The sequence below is a fragment of the Thunnus maccoyii genome, chromosome 7 (assembly GCF_910596095.1).
Source record: "Thunnus maccoyii chromosome 7, fThuMac1.1, whole genome shotgun sequence".
Taxonomy (NCBI): domain Eukaryota; kingdom Metazoa; phylum Chordata; class Actinopteri; order Scombriformes; family Scombridae; genus Thunnus; species Thunnus maccoyii.
The window spans coordinates 19,186,353-19,208,189 of NC_056539.1; the positions used below are offsets into that span (position 1 = coordinate 19,186,353).

The window sequence follows — 21,837 nt, forward strand, 5'->3', positions numbered from 1 at the left end:
GAGCAAACTGCTGGCAGATCTGAGGGTGCGGGTGGAGGTTTGTGGTATGATCAGCTCCTGTAGGTAGGGAGGCGCATGTACATCGATGGATTTGCATGCCAGTAGCAGGACTTTGTAGTCAATCCTGAAGGAGACGGGGCGCCAGTGCAATGAAAACAGAATTGGTGTTATATGTTTGTGTTTTCACACTCTAATCAGGATCTTGGCAGCGCTGTTCTGGACCGGAGCTTCTTGATGCTCCTGCCAGGGATCCCTGTAAAGAGCGCATTGCAGTAGTCCAGTCTAGAGGAGACAAAGGCACGGACAAGTTTTTCTGCATCTGATGGAAGATGACAAAAAGAGGAGAGAGCATTCCTCCATGTCTTTTCCCTCTAGAAAACAAATCTCCAGAGAGAGAGAGAGAGGGTTTGCACTTCCTGTACACTGGGATTCTTTGAGGGGGGAGGGCAGAGAGGGGGGGAAGGAGGGGGTAAGGGGAGGAGGAGGACGAGGAGGAGGAGGAGGAGGAGGGGGGGTAGGACAGGAAACTCAATACCCTTTTCCTCCACTCTCCCTCCCATGCCTCCCTTCCTGCTTTGCAAGATTCTTTGCAGACTGTCCATCCGTCCCACTGCTGCCCTCCACACACACACACACACACACACACACACACACATCATGTCTATACATTGAGACATAATGTCCTAGTTATGCAACATGTACTGGGATTATGTAGAGCTCTGTGGAACCACGTTGTTCCCCTCTCTTCTTTTTTCCGTATTTTCTGTCTTTCACTCACTCAGTCTCTCTTTACTGCCCTCTATGTCTTTTTTTTAAGTACAGTGTGGTCGTATACTAGGAGAAAGAACTTCAAAACTGAACTAATGAATGAGTTTCCTCTCGTTTCTTTGGAGTGATTGTGTGGCTGTTAACACTCACTTGGAAGAGAGATTTATTTAAAAAATTGGTGGTGAAAGGTGCAGGTAAAAAAAGGAGGACAAAAATAAATATAAGCCAGGTTTATCATGTTATATCATGTTCATTTAAATACAAGTTAATCAGTGAAGACAATCAAGGTGTTAGTTATCCTGTTCTGTGTATCGCTAGATTCTCGGTGACCAAAGTATTGTGTGTATGTGAAAGCTCCCAGTGCTTCTGGTCTGGTGGAAAATTCCCCATCTGAGGCCTGAGGTCAAGCTACAATACCATCCAAAACCTGCCAGGCAAAGGCGAGTTCAGACTAAACGTCCAGTCTGGTGTAAATGACATTTTGTCCCGCCAGGAAGCCGTGTACTCCAGGTGACAGCGCAGAGATTAGGCAAACTATTCACATTCACCGACATTTACCAGAAGAGTTCACTCTACAGTTGTGAAAGAGACGATGTAACGTAATTCATGTTGAAGTGACATTTGTTATAACAGCATGACTGGACATCCTTCCTTCTATTTGAAATTGTGTTATCATGTGGTTTGTTCTGAGTAAAAACTTTACCGAAAGTTCAGGAACTGCAGGTCCTCAAAAAGAAAAGAGAGTGTTCGTAAACTGGCCGGTTGAAATAAATATGCACTGGGAGGGTAAAAAGGGGAGTAAAAATGAAATTACCTGCACTATAAAGGCTCGCATTGTAAAATCAGCATTATATACAGAACTGTGTAAAAGTTTTAGGCCATAATAATGCCATAAATACTTTTTATTTATCAATTAACGGTACACCTGCACACAGTTTTTCAAGGTACTTGGCAGGTCGGTCGTTCCTGCATCTTAAGAGAACTTGTTACAGCTCTTCTGTGGACTTAAGCATCTCAGTTGCTTCTGTCTCTTCATGTAATCCCCCAGACTGACTCCATGATGTTGAGATCAGGGCTCTGGGGAGGCCATTTAATCTGTTGCAGGACTCCTTGTTCCTCTTGTCGCTGAAGATAGTTCTTGATGACTCCGGCTGTATGTTTGGGGTCATTAGCGATGCTGCAGAATACATTTGGGACCGATCAGCCTCCCTGACGGTACTGCATTATGGATGAGAATCTAAACATCTAAAGTGCCTAAAAGTTTTGCACAGTACTGTATGTTTCCACAACGTTAACAACGACTTACAAATGAGAAATAAAGGCCTCTCTCTGAGAATAGTCTGGTCTAAATGAATTAATAAAAGCTCTGGACATGATTTGAGAGTTTTCGGTCGGTGACTTTACTCTTCATTCTTGATTCATTTAAAAAAAAAAGAAAAGTGATTCTCTCCATTTCTGCTTGACTCTCTACTACAACCTGGTGTATTTTCCTAATCATTTTAAACAGAAGGGGGCAGAGAAAGCCAAAAATGGTTGAAAAATTTAAAACACAAGCATGAGACAGACTGTGATCAGTCTTGTGAGTCCAGACTTCAAATGACAGCGAGGCTTCATTAGCTTGTTTGTTGCTCATAGCTCTCTGTTGCAGCTTCATGTTTGTTTTTTTTTATGTATGACGCACACAAGATTAAATAAAAGTTTGCACTTAATTGGAGTGGACATACACCGTGGAAAGAAAAAATCTGGTTCATGGCGGTGATGTAATCCACGGCAAGTTACAAAGTGCCATCGATTGACAGACGATCCATCCAGTTGAAATGTTGCTGCGGGACTCCAGTGAAGGAAAAAAAAAAGAGGGCAAAAAGACAGAGGTGAAAGTCCTTCAGCGTATCTTTAGGTGTGGCAAAGCTACTTCCTCTCTTATTTTTTTTTTTTGATCAACAAATCAAACACGTCTGAAAAGATCTTGATGAGCTGGGAGCGGTCAGGAGGGCCGTGTTATTTTCAGTAACACTATAATCTGTCTACTCAGCCTCAGAGCGAGTGGAAAAATATGAAAAATATGACTTTGCTTTTATCAGCCAGAGCTCAAGTTAGTCAGCATTTGTTCTGGTGGCTGGTAATTTCCCATCTAACCTTGCTGCATACCTCTGCCTTACAGTAAGTGCATTTCATTGTGCAGGATGTTTGTGCTACAGTGACTTCACAGCCCTCCAGCTACACACACACACACACACAACACACACACACACACACACACACAGACCCCAGTTTTTATTCAAACAATGATCTAGCTTCCTTTACACGCTCACTCAGTCTTATGACAGGGTATGACTATGGCTGACTGGATGTATGACTAGCTTGTGTGTATGTGTGTGTGTGTGTGTAAGAGAGAGAGAGAAACTGTGGCTGTTCGTTTTTCTGAGCTGCTGTTATGTCTGTTGCAATTTGTTGGGGCAACAAATAGCTCAGATTGCTTCCTTTGACCTATAGGGCATGCAACACACACACACACACACTCATATAGACAGCTGATATATACACTACAAAAACCACAAATCAAAAACTAGCAAAAATTAGTAGAAAATAAGCACAAATTGGCGCTGGGAAAACTCATTGACATGTGTTTGAGTTCTCTCTATAACATTCTTTATTGCAAAATTATAGTCACTCCGACACGCTGAAGATCTTTGCATGTATTGCAGCTGTGTGGCATTATCCGCGTACTCTGCTCCTCCCTGCAGTTTGCAGTTTTATTGAACTCTTTATCTAATCAGCAGTCTGGACCTTGAAACTAAAACCCGCACAACATTCCTCTGAAACACCAAGGAGAGAGAGAGAGAGAGAGAGAGAGAGAGAGAGAGAGAGAGAGAGGGAGGATGAAGGAGAAGCGGGGGGAAATGAATGAGAGAGAGAGGGAGGGAGAGAACAAAGGCGGGAGGGTGGAAATATCAGAGGAGGAAGGGGCTGGGCAGAGTTTTGGAGAAGTTGGCAGTCAGTGTGATATAACAAGGGTAATGAGGGCAGAGAGGAGGAAGAGGAGGAGGTTAAACTCAAGAGAAGGGGGTAGGTGAGGAAGAGAAAGAGAGGGAGTCCGGGAGGGAGCTGAACTAAGAAGGGAGGAGATTTTAAACAAAAAAAAAAAAGTAGAAGGGTGGCAAGAGGACGAAAAAGGGTAGGAGGAGAAAGCTTGTAGAGAGGGGGAGAAGAGAGGATGAGGAGAAGGAGAAGAGACTGCAGAAATAATGAGGAGAGAGAGAGAGAGGAATAAAATGGGAGACAGTTAAGGGAGGAGAGATGAGGAAATGAGGATCTGATTGGGAGCTGCTGTCCAAACAGGAGAGCAGCAGAGCAGAGCTCACCTGTATCTGATTCAAATTTGAACCGCTGAAGGTTTGTATTTTTACAGACCTCCTAACAGCCTTTTTTTTTTAGATGTTCTTCATGATTAGTCTTTTTTTTCTTCTTTTTAATCAATGGGTGGAATTGATGAGAGGAGGAAGAGGAGGAGGAGGAGGAATATGGGTGGTTAAGAGGAAGTAGAAAATTAGGGTAAAGTAGAGGAAAGACTGAGAAATGGCGACTAACAGGGCAAGGGGGCATACGGGACTACTTTTTATTTCTCACACTGCCGGGAAACGATTGAACAAATGCTTCAGTGACAGAAAAAAACGACAAGAAATAGACATTACATTTACTGAATCTTGATTCATACTTGACCCGTGATAGAGAAATGGTCAGTGGGGTAAGAGGACGATGACGGGGGAAAAACAGGAGAGGCAGGGAAGACGAGTCGACCTGTTTTAGCTGCAGCACTGCATGAAGAGACAGTGCAGTGCCGGCTGCAGATACACACACACACACACACACACACACACACAGGAGTGAAGATGCAGTTATTATTGACACGTACTCACAGTGGTGATGCAGCAATAATTAGTGATGCTATCAGCAGTCTGTCCACACTACAAGTGTTAGGAATCCTTATACAGGAGTGTAAGGTAGATATAACCTGTGTATGCGGGCGTGCTTTATATCATAGTCGCTCATTATGATGACAGGTGATTCGTATCTTGTATAATGAGCTCTAACAGAATATTTTCACGACAAATACTTCATAGCGCAAGGAGACACAAATACAGATCAAAATCAAGTATTTCTTGTTCTGTGTGTCTCGCTCTTTTTGGGATTCAAACGGTTAAATCCAGCATCGGTGAGTCAGGCAGCTCCAGGTGGCACCGTTTACAAACCTCCAGTCAACTGTGACCAATGGGAGACACACACACACACACACACACGCGCGCTCACATACAAGCATCGATAGTGCAGTGACCTGTAGTGGAAAAAACTAGTTTGAAATACCTTTTTTTCCATTTTACAGTTGACTGGAAACAAGTTTTTTTTTGTTTTTTTTTCTCCCAGCAACACCTTCCTTCACATTCTTACAGTCCCACACATTCACGGGAAGCTGCTCGATACAAACACACAGCAGACTGCTGTTGGCCTCCAAGCAGCTGCAACCTTCTCGTTTGAGGGCACATAAACTCTTACAGGCTTCTGTGTACTCACTGTAGAAACATAGTTAAGCACGTTCGTACGGTCAAATGGACACATTTGCGAAACAGGTGAAGTGCAGCAGCAGCTTCGTGCGCAATCGCCGGACAAACTGGTGGAATTATTTGTACATCGGTCCTCACAGTGTGACTCTGCGATTCGCCTAAAATACAATGTTTGGATGTATTTGGGGAATTTAATTTTCCAGTTCAGTGTCTCTGTTTCCAGCTTCATCCTATGATCTCACGGTCAGCATTTAAATTTTCAGTCATACTTATAGTGGCTCATATTCAGTTCTGCTGGAATCAGGAAGTAAAGATGGAAAATAAATGTGGAAGAAGAGCGGAGGAGTTGATTTATTTCATTTTTAGAAGAATAACACAAATAAAACCTAACGTATGTGATTACAACGTGGAGATTTTTAGTTTCCAGTTCCTCAAACACCATGAGTTAATAAATCACATGACATTAATTACTTCATCACTGTCTAATAAATCTGTTAGTTATATCACAGTCAGTCTCATTTCTGCCTTGACTGTGGTCTTATTTATCACACGGTGTTTTTAACCTCCTGATTGGTTCTGGTTTGGGCTCCAAAGCAACAGCCAATTAAGTCTAATCCGCTTTCAAAAATCAATAATTGGTCAGTTAATAATGAATGAATGAATAAACCTTCAGTGTCTGTGGTGCAGACCAAGTCAAAGTTGATGAGAAAACAATCATCAGATGTTTCTTTTTTTTGTACTTCAACTTGGCTTTAAATCTTTGGCCTGGCCGGATATTTTTCCCTTTTTTTCTGCAAAAAAAAAGGAAAAATAATGTGGAATTTGGAGGGCAGAGAAAGAAAGAAACAGAGCTAGACCTTTCTAGTGCCAAGTCATGCCGTCACATGACAACAAAAGATGTCAAGATGTCCTTGAGAAAGGCACTTGGCCTCCAGTTTTCCCAGTGTAGCTGCACAAAAGCTGCAGAGGGCAGCTAGCTGCAATTTTAACCACGAACAACAAAGTACAGAGAAACATGATGTTGCTATGTCAACACTGCTTAAATAAAGATTAAAAAGTTTGACCTAAAAAGTGAAGCTCTACGTTTATTTTGTCATGTTCTTGCTGTGAAAATTACTTTTCAAATATGGCAATGTTTTGAAGTTTTGTCGCCTTTTTTCCACAACAACATCATAATCAAGTTGGGTGTTTGCAGAGTGAACATGATTTTTGGTCCCTCGGGGATAACAGCAATTAAGTGTTTTAATGATGGCTGTTACACTGACATGGAAGATGTGCTACAGCTCAGCATGATGGTCTGCAGATGGTAGAAGAGCAGATGATTCATCCTTCGTGTGTGTGCGTGCATGTGCTTGTATGAGTGTTTCTAGTCACACATGCTTTTCCACTATTGACTTTTTTTTTTTTTTTTTTAATTTCCAGAGGTTTTATGTCTGATTTTCCTTCTCTTCTTTTTCCTCTCTCCTCTCCTCTCGTGTTCCCCCCTCTCCTCAGTCTCAGGAATGCATTGAATGTCCTTATCTTTGCCCATGCAAACATAGGGGTGAGCCAGCAGCAGAGGTTGAATTCCTCTGCAGATCCCAGGCAGACAAACCACACCACACCACACACACACACACACACTGGCACCGAGAAAGCCTCCAGCCAAAATGGCTCCTTATTCTAACTGTAAAAACATGCTGAAACTGCACTGAACCAAACTGAAGAGAAGAGTTACTAGGCAGAGTAGCAGACTAACTTCTTCTTCAGCACTATAAACTGTATATAAAGATGGATGTAGCTACCTAAGACTGAAGCTAATGCTAGCTTAAGCTAAGCAACGTTTGCTACTTTAGCTAAATTGTGCTAACGGGGCAGGTATCATAATTAAGTAACATCAAACGTATCGACATATTACGACAATAGCCTGACTCAGTGCAAGTCCAGGAGCAGAGGAGAGCAGCAGGCGAGCCAACTGTCAATCACAGCTGTCAATCAACACCCACACTGCAGACATCAAAGCTACTGTAAGTCTTCAAATCTTATTCATGGAGCAATAATGTCCAAAATGACCACCAGCACACTTATGAGAAGGCCTGAGTTTAGCAATTGAGGCCATAATGACTCATTGAAAAAAATGACTAAGTATTTCTAGAGAGAAGTTGAGGCTTTTTGAATGTGAGTTACCTGGAATCAGGGACTTCTTCACTGGCTTCAGCCTCAAGCCGTGGTAGTTGTTGCTTGGTCATGACCTACATTTGACTTTTACTGGTCAGGAGACTTTAGGAAGTAAATCATGACCTCCAAATGATTAATACAAGATAATACAAGAAATTGACCGGCACACTAATGACTAATAATGTGTCAGCCACACACACAACTTAGCATTTGGTTACTTTCCCATTCTGTGTGACTTTATTTCCAATAATGTAGATGACCAGCTTGTCGAGGTATGACGCTACATGCACATACATAACAACATCCATGTCAACCTACCTGGAGCGCTAGAAAGGTTGGGTTTTACATCAAAAATCCAATCAATGCCAAAGATGCAAAGCTGCAACTCATAATTTTTACTGTCAGTACCTTCTGTATCTTTTTTGTTTAATTACTGATTCATTATGTGGCCTAGAAAATGTCAAAATACAGACAATGCCCATCAGTAGTGTCTTACAATCACAGCCTTGTCACAGAAATCAGGAATCACCTTCCACCTAAGCCCACTTTCCTTCCTCAAAACACACACACACACACACATCCAGACACAGTATTTTGTGTGTGTGTGTGTCACTTATTCAGACAGGGCCTGCCCCCAGACACACACACAGTAGCCATTGATACCTCCACACAATACACCCTCATAGGCAAACACATGGGATCACAATGCTTCGGCTGCTGTACACGCTGCTTCACGTATGCCTGTGCATAAAATTACAATGACAAGAGACAGACAAAAGACAGTGCTGTTCTGTTTTAGCGTCCATGCAGGCCTCAATACACACACACACACACACACACACACACACTGTTCACCCCTCACAGGTCTAAATGGATTTCCTTGGAGTACAATGCTCATATAAAGAGGCCTGTCCGAGCTGCAGGGCCAACACACTGCACTCACACAACCACTTATTGCTCAGGTCAGTGTGAGCGACACTCTTTTCTATTATTTAACAGAGCAGATGACTTTCATGTCTTTCAGATTTTGACCCAAACTATAAAACAATATTTACACAGCACAGCTGCAAAGCACTGTCTGGCTTTCACCGTCTGGCTTCGGGTCAGCTGTTAATTCACCACCAGAGGTGTGGCACATGCTCTGTCTAATAAATGACATCAGCATGACTTAAAGGAACGAAAACACCCTTGGATCGTCTCGCTATGTTAAATATTTTAAATATGCGATGTTCAGTGTTTTGCTCACTGACAGCTGGAGAAACAGCAGCACCAGTAAGAGCTTTATATTCTGGTTTGACAACACGAATGTCATCTTACAAAGAGCCAGAAATATAATGACACAAACATTGGCCAGTGAAGTGTGGATGAGGTTGTTGTGAGTCGACTTCCAGAACAACTCTTAAATTGGGATGTTTCTTTGATTGACTTGACAAACTTTAAGTTAAGTTGCTCCTAGCAACCGCCAACGCAGCTCCCGGTGATTAAAAATAACATTGCGTTGGAAATACCACTCGCAACTTACTGATTAGGACAAAGCAACCCCCACACGTTGTTAGACTGAATAATAAAGTGATACAAAGTGGCCCTATCAAATTATCCCTTATCTTTATTTTTTAAAGGTTTTGGGGAAGACTTCTAGTTTCATTTAACTCAACTGTGTTGTATTAAAGGAACAATATTGTTCTCTGGATGACACAACAGATAAAATTTATTAATTCTATACAATAGGGTTATTTTTGTTTTTCTCGACCAGTGTCAGTACATCTAGACAAATACAAAGGCAAGACAACGGGGTCACTGTCTCCACCTCCTGTTATTTTCTCACAGGATTTTGAGTGACATTTACGTGATTTGATGCAAAGCGTTTTTTTTCCTCTCAATTTCAGAGGAAACGTTCACCATTCCAATTTCATCTTCATCTGTGTAAGAACACATAATGATTCATTCCAGGATTACATTGTCACATCCTATTTCCTCCACAACATCTGTTGTAAGCGATCAGCCACAACAATAGCAATACAGGATACTGTAGCTGCAACACTGTGTCAGAGCCACAAAAACAGCCTCACAGATGGAAGATCCTTATTACATCAGTTTCCTCTGCAACCACAATGCAGCGCACACGGCCTTGTGCTTGCTGAGAAGATTCCGGTTTAAATACTTTTTTAATGTCTTCTGTTAAAAGCACAATCTTCTGTGGAATTACAGGTTGAAGCGAAAATAGTCACAGTAACTTTAGCCAACTGCACTAGTCCTTGAAACTTTGTCAGTTGATCCACATTCACAGAATTACAGGTGATTTTCAGGGTTTAGGTAACTTATCTTCCATTTATTCAAATGGTGGGTTTGTGTTACTTTATTTAGCTTTGAACACCTAAAAATCAAAGCATTATTGTCATTGAAGCAGCCACAAATACATAGAATAAGAAGTAGAATTTGTTGAGTTTGTTCATTTTTGACACAGATTGCTGTCTCAGTGCATTTATGTCATCACAATTACAGCTTTCTTGCAAAAATTGATAGTTATGCAACATTCTAACTATGTTTTTTCAGGCTACCAGCAGAGAGGAAACCCAGAGCGTTTTAAGTCGACCTAAAATCACAGACACTTCAAGTTAGATAGTGACATTTGACAATGTTTGTCAAGAGTAACTGAGGCCCACAACATTTTGAGAATTTGGATATACAGGCGGTAAAAATAAAAATAAATAGCCTTTTAGAGGATAAATGCTGCACTGGTGCACAAACGCATGGTAAACAGGTTGTGCGCTGGTGCGAGCTGTAGCATCTGTTTTTATGCTGCAGTGAAAGGCTTAACCTTTTTTCTGAAGAGGTAGGAGGGTACACCTCTATGATTAATGATAGTGCAGACATGGTGGTATGTTTATGCAATAGTTTAAACACACTTGACCGCACACACAAGCGTGCAAAAACATGTGCACGACTCGACAAACTGGAATAGTGAGTACTATCATAGCCAGTCCTGATCATGAGAAAGCTGCAAACACATAAGCGCAGTGAAGTATGAGCCAGAGTCCAAAACAACATTGCTCCCACAAAGGGAAATAATATCTAGCTAGAAATGTGTCGGGGCGTAGCTAACCATAAGTAGCATTATCAATTAATCTTTGGATTATTTTCTCAATTCATTGTTTGCTCATTATAATTTCCCAGAGCCTAATCTGATGTGTCCAAATTACTCCAATATACTATCCAAAACCCAAACATGTTTGGTTTCCTATTATAGAAGACGAAGAAAAGCATCAAATCTCCATATTTAATAAGCCAGAACCAGGTATTTTTCCTTGAAAATGACTGAAACATGAATTGATTTGTAGGCAAAATTGAATAATCAATTACTCAACTAATTGCTTTAGTTCTAGAAGTCTGTTTTACCAGATTAAATATGGATTGTACCTTGACGTTTTTACAATACGGAGTACATTCATATTAACTTTATAATCAAAAAGTTTGAGGAATAATGATTTCTTTGCGTATCATAATTTAAATGACAAATATTAGTGATTTATATTTAGTTGTTCAGCGTCTGTTGTCCTTGTGCTAAAAAAAGAACTGTCAATCAATACAGGGGGTGATAATAGTTTTCAGCTCTGTGTTTTTGTGGGTGGTGGAGTGGTGAATTAGGGGGGGATTTTGACTTTAATCATTCTCATCTGATAGTCACAACTTGTCTTGAATGAGCAGGTCTGGCCTCAGTCATGTGTGCAAGGGCACAAGACTTCTGTGGAGATCAAAACCTGTGACCTTTGTAAAAAAAAAAAAAAAGGAAATAGAAGCACATCTAAATAAGAACAGATGCTGGTCATAAAATATGAGTTTGTACAGTCTTGCTCCCAATGTTTTAATAGGAAAACGTCTCACTAATAGCATGTTAGATCAAATGTCTGATAAAGAGCATACCAGAGAGTCATGTGAGATGAACTTTCTCAACTTTCCATACTTCCTGTTGCCCGTCCTATCACATACTTCTTGTTTTGGATCTTCTGCAACAGCCACAGTCAGTGTGTTTATGATGGAGGAGTGTGCCGTTCCGGGAGATAAGATGCAAACATCTTGTCTCTTGCAAACACTTAATTGGAAACGAGTCACAAATATGTTGTTGGCAGAGATGTCGAATGCTACCGTGGAGTCACAGTGTTCCTTTTTCTGTTCTCTCTTCTATCAGCGCTCCCTGACTGCGGTTGTAATTATGACGCTGTAAAAACAGAATACTCAAACATTTATTGTCCTCATGGGAAGGTAGTTTGCAAAGCCAGCTCATAAATTAGTTCATATCAGCGGTAGACAGCATCCTGAAAGTGGAAGTGGTACATGTGTAAGGCTCATGTTAGTCAACACATTGTACCCTGCAGATTGTACATGTATAAGGCATTGGCTCAGTGAGCTAAAAGCCTTTAAGTAGAATCAGAGAAAGCTCTTGTTCTGAACCACAACTGGTTTCTATTTCTGTCACGGTTAATGTGGTTTGATGCTGCTGTGTCAGATTGTGGAAATCAGATTTGGTCAAATTATCTGACACACCACCCCTGTTATCACACACACCACCTGCACTCAGGACAGTCTTTAGTCCTATTGTAGCAGCTGATTGTAACCTTTTAAAAATCATCAGATGTTTTCACCTATTTGACAATCAGGGTGTAAATGTTTTATCTCCTCGCAGGTCCTCAATGCCCAGAAAGCCGGGTACAAGGCAGCCATTGTTCACAATGTGGACTCCGATGACTTAATCAGCATGGGATCCAACGATCGTAAGTTACCGCCTCCTCCTCTTCTCTCTGTTCACCAACACATAAGCATTTAGCATCTTACACAGCTGCCTGTTCATGACAGAGGATGCGCCTTCTCTTTATCCCCGACCCTGAGGAAAAACTAGGCAGTTTTTATAGTTTGGAGTCCATATCAAGTCTCAAGATGTTCTTGAGGAAGGATGTGATGCCCTGCAGCAGCAGAGCCCGCACTGACTGTGAACCCATATTGTCCCTGTTGTAGCCCACTTACTCCATATGATAGCATTTGTCCCCTGTTCTCACTTCCAGAGTCTTGAATTATCCAGGAGACTTCATGCCCTGGTTTGTGTTTTTAAGAGGAGTTTGAACTTCTCTCTCAAGCCCTCTTTTTGTTCTTCACGCAATTACTTCTGTCACTTTTTGTATGCACAAACAAATGCAACATAATGAACGTCTACAAGCAGAGAAATACAATTTATGGAAGTTTGTTGCACATTTAGGCTAAAACTTAACAACTTAAGACTTAAATAAAGTATTTGGGCTCCACATAAAACCCTTTGATATCGCCAAATGTTTGACAAACTCAAGTTCCAAGCTTTCAACTGCATCTCATGGTCTTCATCAGCGGATGGAGTTTGCTCAGTTGAACAACTGAAAGATGAATTGTGCAAACTCCATCAGCTCATTAAGACCATGAAATGCGATTGAAAGGTCCAAAGAAAGCTAGAAAGTCAACTCGAGTTGAATCTAGAGACATTTAAATAACTATTTCTTGGTGTTCTATAAAGAAATTGTATCATTTTTTTTTTACTGTTGAGTTGAAACGTTGCGTTTCAAGCTTGTTCAGTGGGCATTGATTTACAGTCACATGATATATTAATAGTTGTTTTTTTTCTTTCCCTTTCAGTGGATGTTATGAAGCAGATAGATATTCCCTCTGTGTTTGTGAGCGAGGAGACTGCCAACTCTCTGAAAGAAGACTACACGTATGACAAGGGGTAAGTGTACACCCAAATCTCATTTTTCTGCTCATCAGTATAAATAGCAGCAGGGTTTGTACTCTTCTCACAGCACTCCTAACAGCTGCTTCAGTGTAACATGAAGATATGGCTGCTTTTATTCAGCAACTTCCCCTTAAAAAACTGTCCATAGGCTATTATTTGCTTTCTGGCTCTTCCATATGATCTAATATTGTTAAATAAAGCTTGCAGTGCACTGTAATGTATCAAAGCAGAGGATTTGTCTTGTGATCTGTTGTCACTTTCTGTGCTGTGCTCCTGAGGTGATAATCTGGTAATGAAATGTCTCAAGACTGTCAGAGGAGCCCAGAGTCACAGCATCAAAGTCCCATTTCTCCACTTTTATATCAGCTGGTGTGTGTGTGTGTGTGTGTGTGTGTGTGTGTGTATATATGGGTGGTGGTTGTCAGATACCATCCAAATACATGAGGGTTATTTCCAAGTCCTTTGCAGAGGAATGAACACCAAACATGGTATTGGCAGAGTTTTGTCAATGTGATCACAAATGTGAGTGGAGTCATACTGCAAAAGGGAGTTCTATGAGTCCCATAACCCATTACCTAACAGTGGGTAGTGTCATCATGTTGACAGAGGGCCCTTTCTGTGTCACACTGCAGTTTTTTTTTAACATAAACAACACTAAAATTAATCTCTACATTGTTGCAGCCACAACAAGTCTCCAGGAAATGCTGTTATAATACAGCCTCTGTGTAGGTCACTGTTTGTAACATCTACCAACACCTGACAATGGTTCTTTTTCTAGGGGACATGTGGTCCTCATGCCAGACTTCAGCCTGCCACTGGAATACTACTTGATCCCCTTCCTCATCATTGTGGGAATCTGCCTCATCCTCATTGTTGTTTTCATGGTAGGAACCATTTTATCTCCATTTTAACACAAAGTACAGAGTACTTCTCTTTCTCTGTGGGAACTATTTATAGTTCTGTAAGCTGAGAGGCAAAGTAGAAAGTGCCTATGGAGAAAAAAATAGTCGGATATTCTTAAGGATTTTTGCCCCCCAAGGACTCTCTACACTGTTAACCACTCCTTTTAAAATTTCCTCTTTATATTAGGAAAAGTAGTCTCAGGCTCAGACGGGCCCTTCGTCATTGGTATACAGTTCAGGCTTGAAACATTGTACTTTTCCTAATGTAACAGTGTTTGCTTGGCAGACAGAAATCCTAGTTATAGTTTTTGAATTCCTAGACAAGAAAGATATGCATGTTTTACATACTGACTTGAAAAGATTTTGACTGGTTTCGTTTTTTTTTCCTGCTCTGCTTAGATCACAAAGTTTGTCCAAGACCGACATCGGGCTCGGAGGAGCCGCCTGCGCAAAGATCAGTTAAAGAAACTTCCCATCCACAAGTACAAAAAAGGTACGGAAGCAGAAACAAACACCTCATCTGACTGCAAATGTAGGGTCTGTTCACTAATTTCAGTGGTCAAATTGATCCTGACTCTAACCTGTAAACTTAGAGTCTGTAGAGATGCTGTTGACTTCTCTACCTCTGCTGCTCTTTCTCACATGATTCAACCCAGAAGATAAGATGTCATCAATGCATTACAACACATCATTCCTTCCCGCAGCTCTGCACCTTGGAGCTAATCGGATTAATATGGACTTGATTTTTTTTTTTTTCCACAAAAGCTCTCCCTGGCAGATTAGAGCTCCTCTCCGTTGAGACTGGACACATGACTGATGGTTTAGAATGGAGTCTCAGTCATGCTAGAAGCCAGACCGGGTTGAAAGTTAAGTGTATTCTGAAACCTGTTGAGTAGATGTACGGTGCGGATTTGTACATTTGACTAAAACTTAAAGCTTGTTAAAGTTCCACCTCTGGCTTCCCTCCTCTGTCTGTGGGTACAAAGGGTCAGACTGGCTATAGCGTTGTTTTGCATTGCAAATCCACTGTGTGCTATGGTCAAGTTTTGTCTGTTTATTTAGACTTTTTATGTCGGCTGTGTTTCCTCCGGCAGCTGTATTTCGCAGACTGGAAAGCCCCCCGACTGCCATCAGCTGTGCAGGGGGAGCTTTATAGAGTGCGGGTGGTGCATAATAAGTAGCCCCCTCGCAAAGCTGCTAATTGAAGGGGTTATGAGCCAAGCTGCTCCTCCCTGCCTGGCAGTAACAGACGCACGTGCAACTCACAAGCTAAAAGCAGCGTGTGTTGCTCATATAGCTGTTTTTGTCACGTCAGGCTCTGTGGCTGCATCTGCAAGCAGCACCCACTCTGACTCAGGGTTTCCACATGCACCGCTACAGTCGACCTTGGCCGCTACAGGGAGTTCAGATGTCCAGGAAACTGCCTTCGGGGCGGCGTCTGCGCTCCTGTCAGCTGAGTCAGAGTTTTGGCGACACAGGAAGGGGACACCAAATCTCTACCTAATCACCTTTTAAGCCCTGCACTCTGAGGCAATGCTAGCTTGGCAAGAAACCGAGTGCCCGGGCTTGAGAATGGGAGGGCTGTAACAAGAGGTCCTGAGAGTGGTGTAACAGTGCCTCTGTTGTCTGATGGGCTTTGTTGTTAGGTAGTATTTACTTCAGGTAAGACCTCCACTAACAGGAAAGGCTTCTCTACACCCAACAAACAAACATTTTTAATCAATGCAATGTCATATAAATCAGATAGAAAACTGGATAATGGCTGATGTTCTAGAAAAATATCAATTTTAAGTAAATAACCATAGGTTCCATTGTTAGGAGGTGGTAGGTATGCACAAGAGAGGCTACAATACCCACTACTAGCATAACACACCTTAATCTATGACTGAACTGTTGCATTGTAGGTAATGCCAGGTTTTGACAAGGAAGAAAGAACATGTGGGGGGGAAAAAAAGAGACAGATATCCCTGGTTGTGCTGCTTCTATTTTGATATTTTAAAAAAAACCCTTTTATACTGTTCAGGTCAAGTTTGACCCATTTTTAAATTTGGGAGTGTGACCCAGAATATTCAAATATGGAAATATTTCAACTTTTTTTTAAAAATATTGTGCAGCAGATACACATTTTTATACATCGGGAGTGTTCTGGGTTAGATTTGGCCTGGATTTATTCAATATTCAAAAATCATCGTTCAAAAATGTTCATATTCAGTGACATCAGTTGAAATCATGATGGCTGTCATGTTCTCCAGTTTCAGGCAACATAGGACCATAAAATAGTGATTATGGATATGTTTTCTCCATAAACAAATAGCTTAAAACCTAAAGAATACACACTCTCTCTGCTTTCTGAAAGCTTCATTAAGGATTAATCACCAATTTATTAATAACTGATAAGGTCTTTATGGATGAAATGGATTTGTGGCTCTGAGGTTTGGTACAGGGACTAATTATGAAGGGATACTGTGAAGGGTCAGGGTATGAAAAGCATGTGCGGTTGAGATAATTGAATGAAATCCGCCACCGTTCGATGAAGCACAGACTGGCGTGGCCTTGTGGCAACAAAATAACACCACAGGCTTACTGTACATCTGTATGTAGAGAAACAATGATGACCTAGAATTACAAAGCTGCTGTTGCTGTAGCTCATCAGACCACCAGTGTTCATTGTTTACAGCTGATTGTGTTTTTTTTGTTTTTTTTTCCATAAGCCCCGTGTTATGACTCATTAGGAATTTTTAGCTGTAGCATTGCTTTGTGGGCAGCTCAGTGCCAAACAAGACACTGTGACGCTCAAGACTCATCGCTGTTCCAATTCCCATCCTGAAGTTTTCAGGCAGCGTGCCTGAACTTTGGGTTCAGTGTGCTTGTGCTTGTGTGTGTGTGTGTGCGCGTGGCACAGAGTGGGAAGGATGCCTAATGGCGCCCTTGGCCTCAGCTACAACGGATAATGCTGAGCTCGGACCCAGGCGGCTTTGAACAGACGCAGCCAGAGTGAACGGGAACACTGTGACGCTGTGTTAGTGTTGCTTTTAAAGCTGCAGTCCGTGAAACCTTCCACACGTTCAAAGTCTACGGCAAAGATCTAGAGCTCCGTTAGTGATGTTGTTTCATCCAGCAAAAAAAAAAGTTAATAAGTAAGTCAATTTACTACATTCATACATTCATTTGTAAGAGTCTGCCTATGAATGGATTTTCCAGGACTTATCTGCACCTGCAGTTCTCACAATGGCCGTTAGATGAAGCTTCCAAGAATTGATGTAGCTGAAAAAATTAAGGCTCTCAGGGAAGTGTGATGTGTCTTGTGTTTGCTTGATTGACAAGAGTTATAGCGGTTACTTCAGCCTCCATCTTTGTCCAAATTTTGAACTCTCTGGCTGCAGTAACAGCCAACATGGCCATGAAGAAAATCCAAGCAATTCAAAACCACCAATCATTAATAAAATAGGTGGCATCACAGACACTACATGTGTGTTTTTCTAGGGTCTGTGCTCCTAATGCCTCTGTACTGCATTCGTCAGCGAGGGAGAGTAATTGTAATTGCAACACGGTGCGATTTCTTTTCCGAGGCGAGTGAAATCATTTCAGGAAGACGTTAACCAGCTGATCAGCCACAGCCTCGCCTGCTGCTGTGCTGGCAGGATGCCTTCCTGCTGATGAGTGTATCTGCCCACCATCTACCTTCTCTGGCAGAGGAGCTTAGACTGGCAGAATCAGGCCTCTATCACCTCTGCAAACACGTTGTTAGAAAAGCTTTTGTTGAGTTTACACATTCTTTTCACAGATTTTATTTTCTACTGTTATTGAGCATGTATTTGATTTGTATAAGGTTTAATAATTACTTTATTCTCTGTAAATAAAGGTGTAAATTTTGGGCGCAGATGGCGATGGCAGGCGTTAGATAGTGTCATACGTGAGTGTGTGAGCATGGGAGTCCACAGACTGTAATGAATAATACAAAAGGGTCTGTGTGGAATGGTGCACAATGAAAACCACGATGCCCGTGTAATTGCCGCACAATACCAGTCTGAGCAGCAGCGTACAACGTAAGATCTGTGTCAATATACAGGATTATGTAATAGCAGCTGCCACTGCTGTCAGCGTACAGCGCCACTCCGCCATTAACTTGACTTACGCTCTGGTTTTATTGCAGAAACTTGCGTCATCTATACTTACATAGGCTGACGTTTGACAGTGGGGTTTGGCCCTCTGGGTGGTGAGTTTCACCAGCAGCCAGACATTGTGAACACACACACACACACACACACACACACACACACACACACACACACACACACACACACACACACAGCAAACTAGCAGAGGAAATGAGAGGGATTTTTTTTTTCCTCCTCCTCATGGCTGTTGTCCCTTCTTATAGAGAAAAAGGCTGGACTCTCTTTCTGACCCCTGACCTCTAGTCTGATCCCTCCCTACGTATGATGAGTCACTCCACCCTTCCCCTCGGCTTTCCGCTTCCAAGCCATTGGCGAGGAACACACACACACACACACACACACACTCTGAACAGAGCAGCTGCAGTGTCTCAGCCGTCGGTGTGTGAGGCATGTTGATGTCAGGACAGAGGAGCTCTCTCTGTCTCTTAGTTCACTGGCCTCAGTGCCAGTTGCCCTTGTCTGGTTGGCTCAAGCTATGACGAACTGTGCAGAAGCCTTTTTTTTTTTTTTTTTTTTTCACCCCCCTTTTCTGTCACCCTCTCTTTCATTCGCTCGCTCTGCTACACACATTCACTGCTCATCTGAAGTTCAGTAGGACAGCGTGGTTCCTCTGAGAGCTGGGAATGCTGGCAGGCGAGCGGATTCATGAAAAATAGAGGGGAGAAGAGCTGCACATGCTCCTAAACTCCTTTTAAGATGTGCTACTGGCCCCAAAACATAAATGTAAGGGATTCCCAGCATCTAAAAAGTATACACATTGCCAAAACATGAACAACATGTTTTCATCTTTGCCATGAAAAACACATTTTTCCAACTACTTTGAAGCTGACTCAACACACACACATATTAAGATAGGAGAAGGATCTTAACTTCCTTTTTTATGAGACATGCCTCTCTTGACATGTGTCCTGTACCTTCGGAGACTTTATCAAAGGGAATCTCAGCTCACATGTGCGGGTCACTGTAATGACATTACTAAGCTGATCTGTGGTAAGAGACTCTAGAAATGAGGAGTGAGTAATGTCCACAGCGGGTTCTTTGATCAGCGGGAGCGGTGTAATTCGCTCCGTGACAAGGGATGAGCGGACCAGACTGTGAGTTATGTTCTGCTGCGGGGCCGCTGGGCCGCGTGTTTCTCAAAGGACAGAACTGACTGGCGTGTTGGGAGTCAGTTTCAGGCTTTACAGTCAACAGGGCACGTTGGTTAGTTATTGTGCCCACGTCTTTTGAATTGTATTTAACTAAAAAAATCCATTGAGTTTTATCAGACACATTGTTCACCAGGTTCAGTGAAAGTACACACGCTTTGTCTTGGTGACGTTGGTGCGGAGGAATGACGACGTGCTTTGTATTACAGTATAAACTGACTAGCGTAAGATGTGACACTATGCAGTCTGTGTGCACAGATTACATTAAATACCAATGCAATTTAAAAAAGAAGACATTTAACACTCAATGTAAGATAACAGAAAGTTAAAGGCTTTCTGCTTTATTACAACTTGCGTCTTTTGTGTAGCTTCTGATCACCATTTCTATCAATTATGATAACTTTGTACCTTCCAAAGGAGTTGTTTAGATCTGGGAACACGGCAACATTGATGCGACGCAGTCCGACGGAGAAGAAATTTAAGCAGACTATCAGATTGAGAAATTAGCACACTTGAAGTATCAAGACGTTGGTCTGTAAACTGTAACAGACAGTTTAGGTAATAATTTCAACATTCACGTCTGTTTTCTCTTCCAAATAAGTTTGTTTAAAACCTGAATGATGGTCTGACTGTTCATGTTTTGTGCCCTGTTGGACTTCTGTTTTTTTTGTGTGTGTGTGACAATGTTATTCTTGCCAATAGGAATGGTGGCCAAAACTAGTTTGTTGCAATAAACCTTGTATCCTACAAGGTGTTGTAAAAGCGTACATGTTGGAACTTTTCCTACGATACCAAGTATAATTTTCTCCCCAGAGCCATCTTTGAGTTCAGCAAGTCACTCGACCTTTTCGCTCGGCTTCACTCAGAATAGCTCCTTTAGTGCCACAGTTCAGCATTTCCTGAGTGTACACTGGATCCATGCCTGCATAAACTTTCCCTCTCCCTCACCCCGAATGTCCAGCACTGGCCCTGGGAGAGTGAGAAAAAAAAAAAAAAAAAAAAAAAAAAGGAGGAAAAGATGGAGTCTGCTCTGGACTAATGTCAAGAGAAGATTGTTGGGTAAAGACAGATGGGATTCACAGTGACAGTGCTGTTTGGGAAAGGGGAAAAAAAAAACTAAACCGAAAGTGTGAAAAAGGAAAAGGGAGCTAAGTAGAAAACATTGCCTTGAGTTGAAGTTGCTGACGCTCAGAGAGAAAAGGAAGAGGGAGGAGGAGGAGGAGGAGGAGGAGGAGGAGGAGGAGGAGGGCCCTGGTCGATGTGACTCCCCATCCTTATACGGTCACATGCAGCCCTGGCACGGACACACAGAGCCCAGTCGGGGAAAACATGCTCATTTAGAGCTTACATAAACACACCGGCTCACAACCCTGCGCCTGCTCCCTCCTCCTCCTCCTCCCTCCTCCTCCTCCTCCTCCTCCCAGCCCGGGCAGGGAAGAGGAAGCGAAGGAAAAAGGAGAAGAACGCTGTGGAATTTGAAAGGGAGTGCGTTGATAAATTCCTGAGCTTTTTAGTGCTCCTTTAAGAGGGAAATGCAGCGCTGGCGGTTTAGAAGTGGAGGACTGGACGGGTGGGTGAAGGGAACATATTTGGAAATGTGACACAAAGAATTTATTTAAGGAAATCAGACGGAGTTCCTGCTACTTGATACGTCACGGACCCACCTGATGTCAGTGACCTTCAGGAAGACATAAAAGCATGAAATTAATCATCTGTGTACATAACAACCGTCACACAGACTCATATTCTAGACTTTTCTCTTCTCACTTCTACTCATTACAACTACAGTGTGTTTGTGTGAGATAACCCATGATGAGCCGTGCAGTTATTAAAAAATAATGCATGATGCGGATACTCTTCTCGGTCCATCTTATGCATTATTTTTCATAAGCGAATGGTCACAGTGGATTATCACGCAGCAGTCAAAATGTTTTTAAGAGGTCATTTTTAAAAATATATATAATTTACTTGCGATGAGGCTGCTTTGTGAGAGCTGAATAGTTATCTAAAAATATTGCACTTTTGCTAGCCAATAAGGATTCGCCATGGTACAGCATAATGTTCAAAAAAGCACAAATGTGTTTAAAGCAGTAAGAAAATGTTGGTTTGTCTTTTAGGAGACAGCTATGATGTTTGCGCCATCTGCCTGGATGAGTATGAAGAAGGTGACAAACTCAGAGTCCTGCCGTGTTCTCATGGTGAGTCTCCTGCATACAAGAGAGTTTCCTGTCTGCCTTTATACTGTCTGCTATCAAATAATGGCAAAAATAATGAAGTGATAACATCTCAAGGGAAATTTTATCCCTGTATGCTTTTTTTTATGGAAATTTTAAATTTAGTGGATGACAAATATCCGGTTTGACCCTGTTTTCA

At 41.9% G+C, this 21,837-nt stretch overlaps 1 protein-coding gene across 1 annotated transcript in view; it reads left to right on the forward strand.

The window, feature by feature from the left end:
• The window catches only part of rnf13 (ring finger protein 13), a 43,260-nt gene that overhangs the window by 19,874 nt on the left and 1,549 nt on the right, over nucleotides 1-21,837 (forward strand). The window contains exons 5-9 of the mRNA XM_042416077.1: nucleotides 12,166-12,253; nucleotides 13,140-13,230; nucleotides 14,015-14,120; nucleotides 14,538-14,631; nucleotides 21,582-21,662. Coding sequence (XP_042272011.1) covers nucleotides 12,166-12,253; nucleotides 13,140-13,230; nucleotides 14,015-14,120; nucleotides 14,538-14,631; nucleotides 21,582-21,662 — 460 coding nt within the window. The remainder of the gene's footprint in view (nucleotides 1-12,165; nucleotides 12,254-13,139; nucleotides 13,231-14,014; nucleotides 14,121-14,537; nucleotides 14,632-21,581; nucleotides 21,663-21,837) is intronic.